The 21,203-nt window shown below is 48.3% G+C and overlaps 1 protein-coding gene across 3 annotated transcripts; it reads left to right on the top strand.

Annotated features, from left to right (window-relative positions):
- The first annotated feature begins 2,635 nt into the window (after window positions 1-2,635).
- Spry1 (sprouty RTK signaling antagonist 1) lies at window positions 2,636-7,363 on the top strand. Of its 3 annotated transcripts, none has more exons than XR_005287405.1 (2): window positions 2,636-2,810; window positions 3,249-3,379. XR_005287405.1 is itself a non-coding variant. In XM_038347630.1 (2 exons), exon 2 carries the CDS (start codon window positions 5,362-5,364, stop codon window positions 6,301-6,303), a length of 942 nt encoding a protein of 313 aa, XP_038203558.1. In that variant the 5' UTR covers window positions 2,653-2,810; window positions 5,307-5,361; the 3' UTR covers window positions 6,304-7,363. The 3 variants fall into 3 exon arrangements, 2 of the variants coding, with proteins under 2 accessions (XP_038203558.1, XP_038203557.1); XM_038347630.1 differs by lacking the exon at window positions 3,249-3,379 and adding an exon at window positions 5,307-7,363 and having other exon boundaries at window positions 2,653-2,810; XM_038347629.1 differs by lacking the exons at window positions 2,636-2,810; window positions 3,249-3,379 and adding exons at window positions 3,434-3,537; window positions 5,307-7,363.
- The last annotated feature ends 13,840 nt before the right edge of the window (window positions 7,364-21,203 follow it).

Raw genomic sequence — 21,203 nt, 5'->3', positions numbered from 1 at the left:
CTGGAGACCAGCAGTACACAGTGGGGCTGAGTGAGAGTCCAGAACATTCGGCGTCATCTACTCAGTGCAAGACTTCATCTCTCCCATTGGCAGAATTTAAGACAGTGCAGAATATGCAAGGGCGGGAACTAGGCTTCTGAAAACGAGGGGAACGTTTACGGAAATCTTAGCGACTAGGTTAGTCTATTTGTGTCTTCACAAAGGCTGGTCACGAAAAGAAACTGAAAATACATGGCCCATCCTTGCAGCGTCTCTGAGGATGCTCAGGAATACAGCGATTATTGCCCTAAAAGGAAAGGAGAGAAAATGCCCATTACTGGCTGCTTATGGATGGATTTGGGTCTGCTAATGCGCCAACTTCTGTGATGTTTCGGTTTCTAGCTTGTTTCTCAACAGGATGCGAGGCTATGGATGATAATATAGTTAATTCCACCGCTAATAACCTAACTTATGACTAAATCCTCGGAAACGTAGAAGGTATTGCTTGTTAGCCTGGAAGCACACACACACAATGGCTCTGATGTTTTTATTTGGGCAAATAAATAAATCAACAAGTCTTTGAGCACTTTAATTCCTTTTAAGTCACCAGCACTTCTGAAGCATCTGCCAGATGAGTTTGCCACTTTATTCTCTTTCAACAAAAGAGAAGGCTAATTTGGTTTCCCATGAAACTGAAGAACGAGTTGGGCCTCCCTTCCCACCCCACTCGCTTTAGACAGATCTTAGCATGGGGAATTAGAAATCACTGCCATTTCCCCACTGACCCTTACATCCCCTCTTTTTCAAAAACGTTTCCTACACCGGCTGTTTACTGCTAGACTAAACTCACTGCAGTTAAGTTTACTAAATAAAAAGTAAGGTCTGTTTCTAACTAAAAATTGATAATTTCTCTCAAATCTTATGACTGCAGGAAATCAAAAGGTGAAGCATACTTCATTAAATGTCTTCCAGATTCAAGGCGGCAAGTCTACCCTGATTCTAACTAGGACTGAGACATCTAAGAAAACATAGAGGAGGCATAGAAGCAGAATCAATTTTGCACAATATATTCAACTTTGAAATAGAACATGATATATGATGATAATATTTTTGACAAAATTCCATGAATTATTATTATTGTTATTTTAAAACAGGATATTTGTTTTAGCACATCTCTGACTGAAATACTCTGAAGTGCATTTTAACAGGAATCTTTGAAATTATATTTTATAAGCGTTGTGTAATGAAAACGATGCACTGCTCCCTGTCTGCGTTTTATCACTTTGGCGAACTGACCTCTGCCTCAGATTTGTGCAGACGACTGGGAAGAGCCAAGTCCAACACTCTGGGATGATGCTGTATTTCTGATTTGACCCTTCCAATGCAGTCACAAGAAACAGAGCCACTGCTGTCAAAGCCCATTGCAGTGCTGCATCTGTGGGAAACAGACAAGACACCAGGGCCCCACCAACTTTACACTTGAAAAGCGCAACTTTAGCACAGTCCCTAGCGTGAAGGGCGAGCAGACAGCCTCTTGGCTTCCAGCATGTTCTGTCATGCTCTGGTGGACCTGATGGTTGTTGATGTTCTCTGCAGGGAAATGTCTTGGATTTCTGGCACACAATTCTACACACAACTGAACTCTAAAAGCTCGAAAGTGAAGTACGCAAACAATAACAACAACAAAAAACCCGCTGCTTAAAAAAAAATTACTTGGAGCCCAAAATATCCAAACTCACATTGGCGGATGATTTAGACCCTGGAGTTCTGTTGTTTACCAAATACTATTCCTGATACAGTTGCCTGGGAAAATATTTCCTATTAACAATTTTTGGGGGGTCTGAGGTTATTTTTAAAGCCCTCTATGGAATTTTTAGTTCCGCATACAGTTCTTTTCTCTGTATCCTGAGCTACATTGTTCTGATAATAGATGCCCTAAATCCCACAGTTTGTGAAGAAGCAAAAAAGCATTCCCCACTTACTGGAGTTTCCCCCACCCTGCGGCAGACGTGCGATTAAAACTAAAACTTCTGATGAGTTACGCTTATTTTCCTTGATTTTTAGTTGATTAAAAAAAAGTTGGTGTTTTTGACAAAATTATCCAAACGTTACAAAACAGGAAGGACTTGGGATTTTTTTTTTTCCGTGTAATATTTGGGATCGTATCACGAACAGAAACAGAGCTATCACTAAAATCCCACAGCAGGAAATCCCACCCTGCTGTGTGCCATTATATTACATTTGCAAAAGTGAATGTCCTTTCTGGAACTTTCATATTTCACATGCTCTGAACGCACACATTTTTCTGTATACGCACACATTTTCCCTCTACCTGGGGCATGGTAGAGTGGTGTACAAGGCTTTTTTGTTTTGTTGTTATTGTTGTTTTTTAATGTTCTTCATAACTCTTTTCTAGCTCATTTTTAAGGGCGAATCCACTGGTTCCCTTAAATTGGAGGCTGACAGCTCACAGACTAACAGGGGCCCGGGAACTTGGGTTCCTGCCTATAGTTGCGCTGCCAGGCAACTTTTTCAGAGTCCACATCCACCGTCGCTCAAATCCTGCTCCGGGTTTTCGCACAGCCCGCGTGATTGACACATGATATCACCGGAGGCGGGTCCCAGCGTGGAGGTGGAGGTGGCGGCGACGCTGAAATGCTGCGGAGCCCGCGCGCGAGTGCTCAGCACGCAGGAGTTTGCGGCGGACCCGCAGCAAGAGCTCTGCGGAGTAAGGAGCGGCTGCGGACGGCGTGCATGTGCCGGGAAGGCCGGCCCCGGGCTCTGCGCTAAGCGAGAGCCTTGCCCTCCCGCCGAGGACCTGGCGAGGTCAGGTAAGAATGGTGCTTTTATTTATTTATTTTATTTTCAAGGAACTGGACGTTTTCGGAGCTGGCCGTAGCTCGGTGCCCGGCGCTCTGCGGTCGGCCCCGCAGCTGGAGAGCTGGCTCCTTTCGCTTTCCCGTAGCCCGGCAGCGAGTTCCGCGGGTGCGGACGCGGGCTGGCATCGCCGCGCACCCGCGTGTCTGTGCGCATTGTTGGCGACCGACCCGCCGGGCGCTCGTGCCAGACCTGACTTTGCCGTCCCGAGTGCGGGCTTGCCTCGAGCAGACGCGCGGCTCGGACGCGCTTTGCACTGCTGGGCATTCCGTGGGGGCAAAACGTGCACGGCCGCGTGTGTGTCCCGGGCTCGTGACTGTCCATCACCGCGAGTAGGACAGCGTCCCGGGCTGGCAAGGGACTCACGTGTTTCTGTCTCTGCTCGTCTGCAGCCGGCGTGGCGACTGCGGGGACGCGGACCTGCGGGGACCCGAGCGCCCGGGACGACGCCGGGCCGCGCGCCTGACGACCGGGACGGGACGGTGCTGTGGAGCGGGGGCCGCGCGCACCCGGCGGATGTCCCGGAGCCGCCCTCGGCCGCCGCCAACCGCGGAGAAGCGCCCCTGCCCGGGGGCCGCCGAGGCCGCAGCGCGGGCTATGAGCGCCCGGCCGCCCCGCCGCGCTTGATGCGGCGCGCACCCCGCCCGATCGGCGCCCCGGGCCGGCGCCGCGGAGGCCGAGGTGAGTGCGGGCGGCAGGTGCGGGCCGGGGCGGGCCGGGCGATCCTGGCGGTCGTCGCGCAGCCCGTGCCAAGCGCGCGGCACCCGATGGCGCTGGGGATCCAGCGGCCGCCTGTGCTCGGAGCGCAGTGCCTCGGGACGCGGGGAGAGGGCGCTGCCTCCTCCCGCCCGCGAGCTGTATTCATTCATAACTTTGCCCCGCCGGAGCTGCCGCGGTTCGGTGCCCCCAAGGCCTCGGCGCCGGACCTTAGCGCTCGGCGCTGCTGCCCACAGTGCTGCTGTCCGCGTGCACCGGCTCCTCTCCGGGCGGGTGCGGGGCGCCGAGGTGCTCCGCCAGAGCGAACTTGCTTGGGAATGCCCTGTAAAATGCGAATTAAAGCTATGCCTGGGGGTTTCATTACTCAAGCCATTCCCACGTCTTCCTTTCTTGTGGATGAGACTTGGCACATTTAAAGTCTTCGTTTTGGAGTTTTAATCTTTTTTTTAAAAAAATAGATAGGGCGCAGGAGTAACGATTGGCGGCTTTCCAGTATCGTTTAGGGCTTTGGCACTAAAGGCTGCTGTTATGCATGTGTATCTCGTGTGAGGAGAAGGTAAAATAAACTAGAGGGACTCCCAAGAAGCTAAATATGTATAGTCTAGGAACATTAGTTAGCATCATAGCAAACTGCTTTTCCTTAAGACTTGTTTTTGTTTTTTTGTTTTTTTGTTTTTTTTTTTCTTTTGGCACCGGAAAAGTGGAGAGGGGTGCTGTCTTGATTTAGGGTGCATCTGTGGGTTTGGAGGGCATTTCTGTGAAAAAATAGCCTAGAGATCTACTGCCCGGAAACGGAAACGTCAGCGTTTGGTCTGTTTAAGGAAGAATACGTTATAAATTGGAAATTATTTCTCGACATGGAAACATGTTTGTTGTGTCAAGATATTAGTGTATTTATCTTACAAAAGGCGTGTCGATTCAGGGCTTGTTGAAAATCAAGGTCTGCCGTGTAGGTGAATGAAAGGCGATAAAGACAGTGCAAAAAGACCTGCTCTCTACGCTTGACACTTGTGCACAAAAGTTATTCTGGTTTAACCTTTAAAGAAACTTATACACAGTGTGTGTGTGTGTGTGTGTGTGTGTGTGTGTGTGTGTGTGTGTGTGTGTGTGTGCCAGGACAGCCAAAGCCGCAGCCTTCTTAGTTCCGTTTAGATTCTTTTTCCTCATCTCACAGATCAGTGATGAGCTTTAGATCCTGACTTGGGCCTGTTGAGATTCCACGTGATCTTGGAATAGCCAGTGTTTTGGAAATTGCCTTGATTAATTTTCTCATTAATCTAAAGCTCTTAACAGCGTACAAATAGCCAAGAGGCCGCAGAACTAAAGCCATTCTTAATCTTTTAAAAGTAGCTGACATTTTCCTTACGTGAACTGCCGGTGAACTGATATTGAACTCTCCGAGAACAGTTCCAGGGCGCACACTGAATGCTGCCTTCGAAGGCATGCTTCATCTTAATTATTTGTTAGGTTTGCAAACAGGAAAGCATCACTTCCTCTGCATTTTAGAAGCCGGAGCGCAGCTTCTAATTTTTGTGGCATGAGATCTTTTGCTCGCTTTTTTCCTGTGATGTGGTCCTCTGCAATCTTTTTTGGAGTTGGATTCTTGCCAGGATTCTGCATCACTGAAATCAGCCGAAGGAGGAGATCATTACCAGGTGGTTTGGGCAATTTGTTACTTGACAGGCGTCTCCCCTTCCCCATTCTCATTTCTTTTCTCTCTCACTCTTCTTTAGGATTTCCGATGCTTGCCAGGTTTCCACTGACTGCCGCAATTGGAGATCACTCCACATGGATCCCCCAAGCCAGCATGGCAGTCACACTTCCCTAGTGGTGATTCAGCCACCGGCTCTGGAAGGCCGGCAGAGGTTAGACTATGACCGGGACACTCAGCCTGCCGCGATTCTGTCCCTGGACCAGATCAAGGCCATCAGAGGAAGCAACGAATACACAGAAGGACCTTCAGTCGTGAGAAGACCAGCTCCTCGCACTGCGCCAAGACCCGAAAAGCAGGAAAGGACTCATGAAATCATACCAGCCAATGTGAATAACAGCTACGAGCACCGACCTGCCAGCCACTCCGGCAATGCCAGGGGCTCGGTGTTGAGCAGGTCAACCAGCACCGGAAGCGCGGCCAGTTCAGGGAGCAGCAGCAGCGCCTCTTCTGAGCAGGGCCTCTTGGGAAGGTCTCCGCCCACCAGGCCCATCCCGGGTCATAGGTCAGATAGGGTCATCCGGACCCAACCCAAGCAGCTGCTTGTGGAGGACTTGAAGGGTTCCTTGAAAGAGGACCCCACCCAGCACAAGTTCATTTGCGAACAGTGTGGCAAGTGTAAGTGTGGAGAGTGTACAGCCCCCCGGACTCTGCCCTCCTGCCTGGCCTGCGACCGGCAGTGCCTCTGCTCCGCGGAGAGCATGGTGGAGTACGGGACCTGCATGTGCCTGGTCAAGGGCATTTTCTACCACTGCTCCAATGATGACGACGGGGGCTCTTACTCGGATAACCCATGCTCCTGTTCGCAGTCGCACTGCTGCTTCAGATACCTGTGCATGGGAGCCCTGTCTTTGTGCCTCCCCTGCTTGCTCTGCTACCCTCCCGCCAAGGGCTGCCTGAAGCTGTGCAGGGGTTGTTACGACTGGACCCACCGCCCTGGCTGCAGGTGTAGAAACTCCAACACTGTCTATTGTAAGCTGGAGAGCTGCCCTTCCAGGGCTCAGGGCAAGCCGTCATGATTTCTGGAGGTGGCTTAGACCTCCGGTCTGACTTCCGAACTGCGGCTGTTAAGAAACGTGGTATTTCTTCTCAAGTCTCTCCCGTCTCTGTAGGAGCGGACCTGTGAAACCGCGCCCAGCTTGCTCTCACCCACTTCAGGGGTGCTGGGAGCTGGGGGTACCTGTGGAGCGTTGGTGTGATGCCAGCTTCCCAGCTGTGTCCAGCGAGGATGCATGCACGCCCAGACTTGGCTGAGAGATGTTCAGGGTCGGGTACTGTGGGATCAGGGACTTGGTTTGGTTTATTACAAAGTAACCATGTAAGTGCTTAAATAAGCTATATATTAACCTGCCTCTGATGAGAGCTATCTTAGTCCCCATCCCCCAGTCGAAGGGGAGGATTTGCTCCTTAGAACACCGTTTGCTCTGCGCCAGACAGCTCACTGTCCTCTCCTTCCAGCCCCCAGATTCTCCCCACAGTGCACTGTGGAGATGACAGTGTCGTCCCCCCTCCCCACCCTTTCTGCCATAGATCTAGATCACTCCACAATGTTGGTTTTCACATTGGAGATGATGCTGGATAGTTCTCCCTGTTCCTCCTCTAGAGTCCTGTGTCTGTGAAGGACTTCCCACCCCCATTTCGCTGAGGGCAGAACTAACTGTAGTTGAAATTCCTGTCTGGTCCGCCCCTAGGCCTCTCATAGCTACAGTCCCCTAAGGTGCCCTTGGCCTCTGACAGGCCTTTTGACTCTTAACAGCTGGGTGTTTCCAATCCTTCCTGTGTTTTCATTGCCTTAGCCACAAATTGTGGTGCTTTTTGTATATTATATGTGTAAACCACAAAGTTGAATCCTGGCTATTTTTAAGACAAAAGTCTGTTAAACTTTTTTTATTGTAAAGAATATTTATTATGCGAATCTCTATTATTTTATGATATTTATTGCAAAAGACTGTTGAAATGTACTCATATCTGAATATAACATATCACTACTTCATGGAAAACAAGATGACTCGAAGAAAGTACATAAAGTACATATATGTTAACTACAACGCAGAAAATATATTAACTAATGAAACTGTCTCTTGAGTTCATCATTCTTTTTAGCCTGTGCTGCTGTGGAAAGGTGGAAATGTTACTTGATTTAATTAACCTTTTCAGACTTGAAGTTACAAAGTCCGGGCACAGGTGGCTTCAATATCTAAACAGAATGTTTCCTGCAAAGTCATTTAGTCAAAATTCTATGGTCTGGGTTGTTTCATCAAATACCCAAGTGAGTTACTTTGTAAATTTTTTAAGATTAATGTCCCCACTTTATTTTGTAAGCATAAGTTTTGTTCATATCATAGTTTCTTGAGATGAGGCAAAACTACTTTTTGAAAAGTGTTTACCTCAACTCTGACCGTTCAGAGATTAGTTTCTAACCATAGGGCTTAAATGATTTAGTAATGTAAACATGCTAGGAGCCTCTGGGGCTGTCACTCCTGCAAGTATTTTCATAATCAGGAATTAGGATTGCCAAAGGAAGCTCATATGCCAGAGAGCTGTCCAGGAGCCTTGCTGTGGCAGCCTTGCCTTTTCCTATGGTGGACGTCACCCGGCTGCATTCCGTGTCCTGTTAGGCTGAGCTTCAGGTGGGAAAACAAAATTCCGAAGCCTTATTCCTGGGACTGGGAAAGTGACTATGGACCTGGAGTCACGGTCTGGTAGAAGTCTGCATCTTGGGTTTTGTTTGTAGACCTCGGTCTCACCAGGTCCCTGACCTGCATTTGAGAGGAGGATGGTGGTAATTCAAGCCCAGGGCACCGGAAGCCACCCAGCTTCCTGTGGTGGTTTCTTGTGTGTTCTTCCATAGCTGAGCTTTCGTGTTTTATCAGCCAGCCACTGGGAGAAACTTGACGTCGTTTTCTGTCGGGTCACTAAAGCTTCTGCTTGGCATCATGATATTTTATAGTTAAATATTTTCTCAGCTCGGCCCCCAATGGGAAATTTTAAATGAATCAAAGTGTTCAAAGGGCACTTTGAAATATGTAGTATTTCAAAATGTGAACTTGGGAACTTGAGTATCCATTTCACTGATGTCTTACTGTTTGTATTTTCCCGAGCTGGCACCTTACTGAAATCTGTCAGCAGCAGGCTGCTCGGGCTCTGGCTCTTCCAGGTGCTGTCAGACACTGCATAGTTAGGAGCTGGTGTGACTTCCAATGGAGCTGTAGTAACCAGACTAAGAAGCATTGGCTTAGTCTAAAAGCCTTTTAGGGGAAAGCTTGCTGTATGTAGGGGTTAGCATCAGCTGTGTGCTATAGAGTTTTAGCGCCAGCCCTAGACAGAGAGCCTGTTGCTTGTCTGGTGTTCGTTCATTTCTCTGATAACTTCAGTCTGCTCAGAAGTGGCGTAGGTTTACAACTGGGCCCTCTTGACAAGCCTGTCAGATTGGCAAAGCGTAGATCTCTGACTCTTCATAGACAGGACAGCCTGCTCTGTGATGTTGTCTCTTGCTAAGTTCTGGAGGCCTGGACTTCTGAACCTAACTAACCCTGACCACTGCCGTGAACTTGATAATATTGGCAGGGAAGGCACACCGGGCATACGGCCTAAGTGTTTCTTTCTTACGCTTGGCCATTCTACTTCAGCTGGAACCCATGGCGCACTGGATGCCTATAAAAAGCAAAACAAAAGCAAACGAAAGCTAGCCTTGAACTTCCAATCCTCCTGCCTCGGCCCCTAATATGCTAGCATCATAGATGTACCAAGCACACATGGTGCTGGCTTGGTGTTGAGCAAATGCTTCATTTCTGGTGTATTTTCTTAATGCTGATTTTTTTTTTTATTTTAGAGACATTATTTACTTAGATAATTTAATTGTGAATAGTGGAAGCCATGTGGGATTTCTGAATTGAGCAATTTCCTGTACCAAAGCTGGTGAGATGTAACCCAGCAGGAAGGGGGAATAGCCAAAATAGACAAGTTTTGTTCTCTGAGGGCCAAGGGGACTCTTTAAATATAGCCCATACCATAGGACGCGCTAGTTGTCACTCAAAAGTAGTGGTCTTCAGTGGGAAAGGAAATGAACTGAGCTAATCAACTCATTTTTTTTTTTACCTGATTTGGAGTTGAACAAAAATTCAATTGAAAAATTCTGTTTTCTGAACGTAGCGGAGGGGGGAAAATTATGAAGCATTAAAACAAGAGGCTTTATTATCTTTCCATTTAAAAAATGATGTGATGAAATTTGTGACAGGTTTTATATAAAACCATGTAAGAACATCGACTCCTTTTGAAACATATCATTTACTGAATCAGAAATCTGGATGGACCTTTACTACATTCCCACTGTGCTTTTTTTGTTTTGTTTTTAGGTGTATGAGGGCTTTTAAAGCATCTTCTAAACTTGAATTCTTTCGGCTAAATGACAGTCGAGATCTGTCCTCTACCATCACCAATTCATGAGTATAGTCCAGTTAAAATGCCCGTATATGTACCTGGCAGTGGCTGTCATAGGCGTGTTCATGCACAGTAGACTGTTAGAGCTGCAGACGGATCCCTTCAGAAGAGGTTTTATATTTTACTGTGTTTGATGGGGGAGGAGTGATGGGGATGTGCAGTGCACAGGGCGGACACACCAGGTAAACTCTGCTATCCACCATCTGTCCACCGTGTAGGCTCCAGAGACTGAGCCATGGAGCAGGGAGGCAGGTGTCAGCCAGTATTATTTTAATATTTCTCCATCAGGTATGAAACCATGTTGCTGGTTAAACATTTTAAAATTCATAGGTATAAGGTCATAGGTCAGACCTGGTCTGAAGACTCCCCAGAGAAGGGATCTGTACTGTTTCAAAAGGCTTCTTGGGTGACTTTATCAGGCAGTTTGGGAACGGACTCAGGTAGCTTGCTGTCTTCATTTTGAGATGAAGCAAAGCCCTGACTTCAGAAGGTAAAAGCTTGTGGTGTCTGGGGACTGGCCAGGACTCTTTCATGTGGTAGAGAGTTTTTCCTTCATTTTGCAGCCAGTTCTGCCTCCTGGCTGCACGCTGCCTTTACTGCCTCATTTTCTTTCTTTCTTTCTTTTTTTTTTTATCAGTCATGGCTTCACAGTTAATACACTTGACTGTGAGTTAAGAAATGGACCCGTCTTCTCCATGTGTTTCCTCAGGTGTCTGGGACAAGTGGCAGATGGCTTTGTTGCCGCTGCTGTGATTATTTTTCATGTGTTGATATTAAAATGAGCTTCAAGCTGAGCCTGTGCCTGTCCTGTGACGTCTTCTGTGCTGTTAATAGACCAGACAGGGTCCTACCTTTGGTGAGAAGCAACAGCAACTTGGTGTATGGGTGTGAACTTGAATGGTGGCTTCTTACCAGTTTTCCGAGTGTGATCAAGAAGCTGTATTATGGGTGCCTTCCTGCATCCTTAATTGATGTCATCTGCCAGGCCATTCCATACCTGGCATGCTAATAATTCTAACTGCGAAAGCCAGTAGAGAGTCCAGACTGCTCTGAACTGGCTCTTTAGGAAGGTGGCCTGGCAGCACCGCTTGCTGAGAATCTGAAAACTATTTGAAAAAGCCATCACGGACCCTCGATTTTCGTGCAGAAAGAAACGTAGCGGCTGTCTAAACCAGTCTTTATCTTAGGAGCAAGAAGTCCAGTGCCAGACGGCTATCTGCCTGGAGTCACACTCTCTAGCAGTCAAAATAAACTTTATTGAAAAACAAGTAAACAGAGCCTTGCTTTCTGCATTTGTCTTCATAGTAAATAGCTGGAAGGAAGCTTAGAGACGCCGACCAGGAAGATGGGGGCTTGGTGGATGTTCCAGTTTAGTTTACAATAAAATCGAGCGCATTTGTTAAAATAGTGGATGAAGTGGTAGTTTTGAAAAAGACCAGCACCAGAAGCTAGCCATAAAGAATGGAAGAAAACCCAGCTCTGTTTGCCGGCTGAAGACGCTAGTGTTAGTCTCCTGGGAGGACAAGCCAACAGCCGTATCGCTGATGGGCAAAACCTTCCTACCCAGAATCTGAAAGGGTCCTTGGCTTCTGACTCAGAAACGGCCCCCATGCTCCTGACACCCAGTGTACAAATGTTCCAAAGTTAGCTTGCAGGCGCACGTCTAGAAATTGTGAAAGCGGAGCAGAGCTCAGGTGAGAACAGCAACCCAGAGGAGGAAGGTCTGGGAAGAGTAAGCTGAAGTAGATGGAACTGGAGATGCAAGAGTAGGAAGAACCAGAAAGCCGCAGGACCGCAGGGCTGTTTACACGTGGGCTCACAAGGGAGCCAGCTGGGAATAAGACAAATGTTTGGGGCCCCGGCAAATGGGAGAACGGTGGCTCTGTTGAATGGGTGTGTGATTCATTGTGGGTGGACTTGAAGAAACGTTTGAGAGCTACTGAGGTAATCATGAAGCATGACCGTGGGAAAGGCCTGGAGTTCAGGGAGGGAGCGAAGGCTTAGCGTCTGCGTGGCAGTGGGGGTGGCAGGAGGTTAACCGAGAGGTGTTCTGATCTGTTTGTGGTTTTCCTTCCTTCCTTCCTTCCTTCCTTCCTTCCTTCCTTCCTTCCTTCCTTCCCTCCTTCCTTCCTTCCCTCCTTCCTTCTTTCCTTCCTTCCTTCCTTCCTTCCTTCCTTCCTTCCTTCCTTCCTTCCTTCCTCCTTCCTTCCTTCCTTCCTTCCTCCCTCCCTCCCTTCCTTTCTTCTTTTTTTTAAGTCCAATTTGACCTGGAACTTACTGTGTAGCCATCGATGACCTTGACCATCTGATCCTCCTGCCTCTAATTTCAGAGTGCTGGGATTACACGTGTGTGTATGCCTCCACTCTGCTTATGCAGTGCTGGGGACTGAACCCAGAATCTCCTGTGTGAGGCAAGCACTCTCCGGACTGAGCTATCTTTAGCCTCAAGAGTTTTGGGAACTCCCTATGTTTTAGGCATCAGAAGGCAGCATAACGTCAACCGGGGGTAAGTGGCATAGCCACCAAGGACCTGAGACCCTCAGATAGGAATTTGTAATATACACCCAAAACCGTGGTGAGCCAACTAGTGAAGAGCCATGATGAACAGCAGCGGTCCTATAATAAACTAGTTAAAAAGTAACTTGGCAAGCCCCAAGAAAGAAGAGAGGAAAGAGCAAGTGGATACTGAGCGAGGAGAGGAAGGCTAGAAAGGTAAGAAGACATGGAAGGTAGAAGACGTGGACCTGTTGATAAGTGCTTCCCGAACTGGCCAGGCACTTGGAGGAGCGGGACCTCAGCTCACACGGAGCAGGAATGTCTGAGGGCCTAGGGCCTTTGATGTTACTGAGGCACAGTAAGAGGTCCGCGAGGCAGAGCGTCACCCAGGGGCTGTGAGAAGCGCTACCTCTCCAAGGGCTCGGGATATTTTGGACAGTGCTCAAGGGTTTGCTGAAAGGCCTGGTCAGAAGACTAGGCGGTTCCGGTGAGGGTGGCACAGGTGGACCGAGAGGGAGGAATAGGAAAGACAGCTGTGGGCCCAGCAGCTCTGAGTCAGGATCTTGGCAGGCAGCCACAGCTGGTGCTGAGGAAGCCCAGGGAGGAGGAACGGCAGGAGGAAGGGGAGGCTGAGGATCTGGAAGAGTGTGTAAGCAATAGAGTGTCAGAAGTAGAGCTGGAGGAGCAAGCCCAGAGGCTGGTTCTCCCATCTGGAAAATAGGTTCTCTGATTTTAAAAAAGATATATTTTTATTTTATGTGTATGGATTATTTGCTTGTGTGCATGAGTCACATCCCTGCTCCTGGATCCCTTCAGAGGCCAGAAGAAGGCATCAGATCCTCTGGAACTAGAGTTGGTTATGATTGTGTGGGTGCTGGAAGCCAAACTCAGGTCCTCTACAGGAACAAGTGTTCCTCACCAGCGGGCCGCCTCGCCAGCCTGCTCTAACTTGCTTCAAGTTCAGCAACGGGGTTGTCTGAATGGGAAGTACTCCCCCACAGCCTTACATATTCGAACCCCGGTCCCCAGTTAACCGTTGGTGTCCGGGCAGGTTTAGGTGGTGCAGCTCTGCTGGAGGAAGTCATCCCTGGGAATAGCTCACGGCTCCATCGGTTCTGTGCTTGCAGTAGGAGGATGTGTGCTCTCGGCTTCCTGCTCACTCCCGCCCGTGACCGCTGAGCTTCCCCAACATGATGGATTCTTGCTCTTCTTGAACCATAAACCTAAATAAACCCTTCTGTGAGTTGGCTTGGTGGTATATCACAGCAACAGAAAAGGAACTGTGGTCTGATAAAATGTACGATTCTTTTTATAGATGGCATCTCATGTAGTCTGGGTTGGCTAGAGCTTAACACATCACTGAGGATGACCTTGAACTTCTGATTCTCCTGCTAACACAGGGTCTACAGGCATACGACTTTACATCTAGGCTTATGTAGAGCCGAGGATGGAGCCCAGGGTTTCATCAATGCTAGGCAAATGTCCTGAGGTTTATCCCCAGTCCCAGGTTTATGATTTCTTAAAGAACAGTCTTCAGGAGCAAACTGGGAAGAGTTTACGGCAAGTGGGGTGTGCCTTATTTATGGAAATGGTCTGCACATAAAATCCCTCCTGAATAGAAAACTGATGGAGCAGTCGGCTCACTCGAGGAATCGGCAGCAGCGAAAGGCCTGTTTCCAGAATTCTCACATTGGCAGAGGGTGGCACAGTGTGGCTGAGGGTGGCTGGGCATGGCTGAGAGTGACAGAGAGTGGCTGAGGGTGGCAAAGGGTGTGACACCTACATCTGAGTTCCGTCCTTCCCTCTAGGTTTGCATGCTGCAGATTGGCAGTAAAAGCTGCAGTCAATCTGATTCCCTAAGGGAAGAACAGTCAGTTTTTCTGGGATGCTGGCAACTGCCTCTGCCCACCAGGAGAGAGAGAGAGACCCTGTGGTGTCAGACCTCTCTCCAGAGCTCAGGCGGGTTCCTCCATGGTTTCTAACCTGTGTGGAATTGCCTATCACTTAGTCTTTGTTATTCGTTTTTGATCAGGTTGGTTGTTTGTTTTGGTCTTTGGTGCTGGAAATATAATTCTGAAGGCGATAAAAGAAAATAGAAATGACGCTGAAAACTGTGAAGTCAAACTTCTAGGACCCAGAACAGTGCTTGTTCTTACTGTAGAGAAGGAGCTAGTGGGGACTGGGACATGGATCGTGTCAGGGGCATGCCATCCAAGCATAACGACCCAAGTCTGATCCCCAGACTCCATGTAGAAAGCAAGGCATGGTGTGCTCATCGCTGATTGGAGGGAGACAGACGATGTTGGCCTCTGGTGTTCACATACACACATGTGCACTCACACATGTGAAAATACCTGCAGGCACACACACACACACATGTATGCACACACACAAATCAGGAAATATCTTTTATTTCAGCAACTTTCAGATTCACCCCTAAAAGCTTCAGTGTAAGGAAACAAGCCAAGACTGATAACCAAATTGAATCTGTTTCTAAAGTTAACAACATTACCAAGTTTTAGAAAAATAAGACTAGTTGACTTTGTTGTCAGTGTGTTCATTTATCCAAAGACCACACGCATGTGCTCAGGATCCCAGCATCTGAGCAGTTGCCTGGTGTCTTAGGTTTTATGTTGCTGTGATAAACATCAAGACCCAAAACAACTTGGGAAGGAAAGGGTTTATTTCAGCTTGTAGCTCTCAGGTCACATTCATCACTGATGAAGCTCAGAGCAGGAACTCAAGGAGGAACACAGAGGCAGGAGCTGAAGCGGAAGCCATGGAGGGGTGCTGCTTACTGGCCTGCTCCCCATGGCTTGCTCAGCCTGCTTTCTATACTGTCTAGAACCACTTCCCTAGGGGTAGCACCACCCACAACGGCCTGGCCCTGCCGCATTAATCAATCAAGAAAATGCCTTACAGGGGGCTGGAGAGATGGCTCAGTGGTTAAGAGCATTGACTGCTTTTCCAGAGGACCTGGGTTCAATTCCCAGCACCCACATGGCAGCTCACAACTGTCTGAAGATCCACTTGCAGGGGATCTGACACCTTCACACCAATGCACATAAATTAAAGTTAAATAAACCATAAAAACATTTAAAAAAAAAAAAAAGAAAATGCCTTACAGACTTGCCACACCTGTTGGAGACATCTTCTCATTTGAGGTTCCTCTTCCCAGATAACTCTAGCTTGTGTCACACACACACCAACAAGACCCAAACCAATCGAAAGACTCAGCTTTGGCAGCAGCAAGCTCTGAAAGTGAGCTCTGTCCTGTGGGAAGTCGGAGCCATTCCAAGAACAATGGGACCAGACTTGGAGTTTCTGGGCGGTTCCTCAGACAGTCCTGGAGAAAGCTTCAGGAGAAAGCTGAAAGCTGAGGAACTGGTGTTGGGGAATATTATTTTAAGGTGTGTTGCTTTTGTTTCTGCAGCATTTGTTTAACTCTGTGAAGCTGTGATTCTTTAACCTGTCTAAAACACCTGATGGTCTAATAAAGAGCTGAACGGCCAAAAGCAAGGCAGGAACAAGGATAGGCAGGGCTGGCAGGCAGAGAAGATAAATAAAAGGAGAAAAAACAAGGAAGAAGAGGAACAAGAGGAGGAGAGGAGGATACCAGGGGTCAGCCACCCAACTATTCAGCAAGACACGGAGAAAAAGTGAAAGTTCACAGAAGAGAAAGATAAAAGCCCAGAGGCAAAAGGTATCAAGGTAATTTAAGAAAAGCTGGCAAGAAACGAGCCAAGCTAAAGCCAGATATGTATAACTAAAAATAAGCCTCTGCATGTAATTTATTTGGGAGCTGGGTGGTGGGTCCCTCAAAAAGCCAAAAGAGTAAAACTTCGCACAACAGACCGGAAGTAAGGCCCAATGGACTGTGAGGTGAGCTCTTGGCTGAGACCGGTTGTCTGGTGACGGGGTTGGAGGAGGACTCTGGCGCAGCTGCTGCCTGTAAGCGGAGATGTGTTTCTAGAAAGGAATGAAGAGCTGGGAAGGCCAACATTTGTCTCCCCGCTGTTCTACTAACTGCACTGCTCTCTCCCAGAGCTGTTAATAAGTAATCCAGCGGCCAGGAAGCAAGAAGGCAGACAAGAGCTGCCAACCCCAACAGAAACAACATTATCAATTCATTCCTCCACCCCAGCTCTCCAGAGTTCCCTGCCTCGCACTCAGAAAGGTGTATTAAGTGTGTAAGCCCTGTTGCCAGAGTCAAATCCTAGAATTTTAACATTCCAAGTCAGCCACACCCTCTCAGTTTCCTCAAACCACTCCTTCTCCTTCCCTGGGAGCCCCATCCCCAAGGGCTTCAACCAGCCCTGCACTTCACACCATTGGAGAATCTGAAAACCAGTATTTCAGGGTCCTGACTTTCCTGATCCTGCTGTGTTTTTCTGTCCCTTGGTGAAGGGGGTGGGGGGGCAGTGCTGCCTGCGGAAGAGCCTACAAGGCCATTGGAAGTTAGGATCTTAAGATGTCGTGAAGCCGCTCAAACTTAAACCAGGGAGGGACTTTAAAATCAACGTGATTTTTTTTTCTTCAACGCTCAAAAAGCTGGTCCGAAAGAGAACCCTCTGAAAGAAAGGGTGCACAGCGGTGGGGGTAGGTGGGGGTAGGGGGTGCTACTGCTCAGAGACCCGGACTGGACTGGGAGCTGGCTCAGGGGGACTGCTGGGGAAGCATGAGTTTATAGTCCCAGCACCCCAAGCCAAGTGGCAGTGTGTGCCTGTAACCCAGCAGTGGGTGGGTGCGGATGGTGGCTCTCTGGAGCTTGCTGGTCAGGTCATCTAAGCTGGCGAGTTCCAAGTTCAGCCAGAGACCTTGTGCCCCAGAATAGAGTGGAGAGCCCTAGAGGAAGCCGTCCAACGTTGACCTCTGGCCTCCACACGTGTGTGTAGGCTCCGCCCTCGGGCTGCTGATTTCGTTGCACAGACCTGCCCATACTCGGAATCTGGGTGCTTAATTGACAGCTTCTGAGAGGGGCGCATAGGAAGTGGATGCAGGGGAGTTGTGTGTGTGCGTGCGCGCGTACGTGCACGCGTAGTAATTGAAAGCACAATAATCCGGGGTTCAGAACTGGTCCCTTTTGTTTTCGGGTTTGAAATGTTTGTAGATGGCCGGGCTGGAAGTGGGATGGCTCCAGGGTTTGCGATGGAGAGAGCTGGAAAGCCCCACTTGGAAGGTGATCATTAAAATGGGGGGGGGGGGTGATGGATCTCAAAGTGTGCCCGTCAGCACTACCTCTCCACCCAGACAGTGGCCAGTATGTCCCTCCACACACACACACACACACACACACACACACACACACACACGGAGTGGGTGCATGGTCTCGGGTGGATGTTTTAGTGGGGGTAGGGATCCTCTTCAGGGGGATGTCTTTTGTTTGGATGGTAAAAGAAGGTAAATTCTGGAAAGAAGAAAAACTGGCAGATCTCTTGAAAAAAAAAACAGTCTGTTCCAACTTGCCTGTCTTGAAAAAAGAAACCCCAACATTCCTTGAGAAGCAGTTTTTTCAAAGTATTTGCCCTGGAGCCCTCCTTCCTACTCAGCAAGCCTACCTTTCAAAACAAACATTTCTTCCTTTCTACTACAAGGGTGTGAGGAAGTTCCCCTGAGCTAGTGCCCTACAAACAGATCCCAGAGGCAACTGTCACCTCCACCCTCAGGACAGGACAAATGACTAAAGCAACCACAGACCCGGGGGGCCCAGCAGAGATTCTGTGACCGGGCTGCTCCGATTTTACTGAGGGGAAAACACACACAGGCCACCGGACTGCTGGGTGCAAGGAAAACCTCGGGTCCCCTCGGCCCTGTGGAAAATGTGCGCGTGGAAAGAGATGAGCGGCGCTTGGAAAGCTTGTGTCATTTATCGTAAGATGTTCCCGGCTCAAGGCATGACTGCAAGACAAATAACCGTATTAAAGGCAGTCTTTTCCAGTTCACGCCACCAGCTGTTTTCTCTGCCTCCTGCCCTGTCCTGTTCAGCCTGGTGCTCTGTGCTGGTGACCGGGCTCACAGGCTCTGCTCTCTCTCCGGGCTGTTTTCCCTCCCACTTCTCTGACATGAATCTATTGGGATTGTTTCCCTCCTAACCCTATAACACACCTTCCAATCCAGTCCTGGGAGGCCACCACTGCCTCTTTAATCTTATTAGTTTAGAAGTCTCCCATTTCTCTCTGATGGAATCACAAGCAGGCAATTTCTCCCAGAAAGTCTTCATTAGCAGCTACTTTTTGGAAACGGTTCATTGCTCTCGGTGTTTGCTTTTGAGTCTGAGAGTAGCACCTGTGCCCCAGTGCGTGTGGGCCCCTGTGAACTTGCGGAGGCTGGAGGTGTCCTGTTCTAGAACTCTCTGAATTATTTCCTGGAGCCAGACTCACATCCTCTGGTCTCCAGCTCTCACAGCGCTGGGGTTCTAGGTTCCTAGGACCACACCCAGCTTTTTTGGTGGGTGATGGGATCCAAGCTTATAGTGAAGTTCTCCTGCATGCACAGAAAGTGCCCTTACCCACACAGAGCCATCTTTCTATCCCCTTAATGCTTAAATTTTACCTCCATCCTGCACTGGGACAGTCTGGGGTTATAGAGACAATCCTCCTATAACTACAGATAACTGGTTCATGGTAGGCATTCGATACATATTCGTTGATATTTTTCTTACATTTTACAATTGAGTTATAAAAGGTAAATTTGATTCCTGTTTCTTCTGATGAGAAGATTATTTGCTACATTAATAAGTTCATATTCTGATATGATATATATCCAACTTAAAGTCGGCTTGATCTTTCAAAAATAAAGAGAACTCTAATGTTATCTAATTTCTGCTGTGAGACCTGCCTGCCTAGGCCTGGCCTGGACAATCTACTACTTCCTTTTCCGGGACGAGTTTTTCGTAAAGCAAACCACTTGGTTTGTCCCGTAAAGGGTTGGGGTGACTTTGAGTAATGGATTCTGAGCTGAAGTATCATGGGGGACCCAAGGAATCTTGGGAACGGCCAAGGCCACCAGAGCAGTTCAGCCACTGGTTTACTGTGGCTCTTGTTTCTGAACACAGAGTAGAGCTCCTCAGATAGCCATCTCAGTCGTGAACTAGGGCTAGCAACACTTTGCTTTTCGGGTAGATCACCTTTCCCAGCATCTGTGGTGGTCCTCCGTATCTGCCAGGCGGATAGCTCCTGTGGTCTAGGATGGATGGGATCGTCTCAGAGTAAGGACTATGGTGCTGAACATAACGATTTTCTCTTAGTTTTAGCATTCCAACAGGCTTGCAAGTCAATGAGGGGGCCACAAGCTTGGCACAGACCTAGAGATAAGGCACATTCACAGGCATAAAAACAGTTTTCACCTTGATGGAGAACACTGGGGCTGGACAGGGCTATCCTGGTGCTGGCAGATTGCTCCACTGAGGAGGAAAAGAGGTAGGATCCGTCCCAGTTGCTGTGCCCTGAGGGACCATTCGGTGGGGGAGAACAATCCCTGGGCTGGGAAGCTGGGTCAGTCAGCAGAAAGACTTGCTCTACAAGCCTGAGGACCTGGGTTCAGTCCCCAGAACCCAGGTGTCACTATGCCCTTGCCCAGCATGGGGGAGGCAGGTGGATTCCTAGGATTCCCTGACCTGGCAGGCTAGTTTACTTGGGGAGCTCGAGGCCAGTGAGAGAGCTTATCTCAGAAAAGGTGGTGTAGGTGGTGCCTAAAACACCACCAGATGTTGGCCTCTGGCCTCCATGTGTGTGCACGTCTGTACATACCCATGCACCTGCACACACATGATTCCTATTCCTATTTAAATTTGACAAAGGGTTCAAATTTACTCTTAAATTAGAAAGAAAATCCGAGCAGTTTTTGCGTCACTTTTGACTCCCGTGGCTCAGAATCAATGTTATTAATAGGGAGTTAACACAAATATACAAAAAGGGAAGTGTAAATCACCTTAGGTTTTTCATTATTTTAGTTTATCGTAACTCAGCTAGCTCCAGTGAACAGCTGACATCTTGTAAATCTGTCCCCTCCTGCTCTATCTCTGCCCAAATTACTAAGCCGGAAGAGTCTAATTATACAGTTTTATCACGTGGCGGGGGTTGGTGGCGGGAACTGGGAAGTGCAAGAAGTCTAAGTGGCCTGGGCTGCACCGAGCAGAGAGAGCCACTCTAAAGACGAACTTGCCCTCTGCGACATCGTCCCACAGTCCGCGCAGGTCCGCACAGCCTGCAGAAGTTTTTCTGCAGGAATGTGGGCTTTGTTTCTTTGAGTAGTTGAGTACAGATTAGTGCTAGACCAATTTCCTGTGCCTTTCACGGCTGCAATTTGAGCCCTGTTTGCTCCTGGCCCTTGCACCAAGGAAAACAATGGGTAGCTTCTTTTGGGTTTCACTTCAGGGCTCTTAGGAACTGGGGAGGGACTAAGGCTACTTCACAGGTAATTAACAATAGATAATGTTTGCTCTGCACATTTTTTTTTTTAAAAAAATAGCTGATAAAAGGTAGACAGATTAAGACATTGTGTTGGTTTCTCACATTCAAGAACTGTCTTAACACGGTGACATCATGTGTCTGGGTCACATAGATGACAGAATTTTTAAGAAATCGAAAAAAATATGTGGTAACTAAGGAAGCTTATAAGATGCGCCAGAAAGGTGGCTAAGAAATTGTTCCATAGCCATGCATTTTGGTCCAAGGTGCCTTGAATACCTTTGTTTCTGGTTTAGGTGGTGAACAATTGTCACAACCTGTTGACATTTATTCAGGGTAGCTTTGTGTTTTACAAATGTTTGGTCGTGGTGGCTTTAGTTTTTTAATAGCCTATCTCATTTAACTATCCAATATTGTCATCCTTTTTGTCTTTGTGGTAATTGGGTAGCAATGTTCTGAGTAAATATCTTGTAGACCGTCTTCCCCCAAACATAATGTCACTGCTTTTGGCAAGGTAAGTATAGGGTGTGTGACCACACTGGCGGTCCCACACATCCACCGAGCAGCTCCACTGG

The sequence above is a fragment of the Arvicola amphibius genome, chromosome 11 (genome assembly GCF_903992535.2).
Source record: "Arvicola amphibius chromosome 11, mArvAmp1.2, whole genome shotgun sequence".
NCBI classification, from domain to species: Eukaryota; Metazoa; Chordata; class Mammalia; order Rodentia; family Cricetidae; genus Arvicola; species Arvicola amphibius.
Note: the sequence above shows the minus strand (reverse complement) of the source record. Positions and strands in the feature narration are given on the sequence as shown.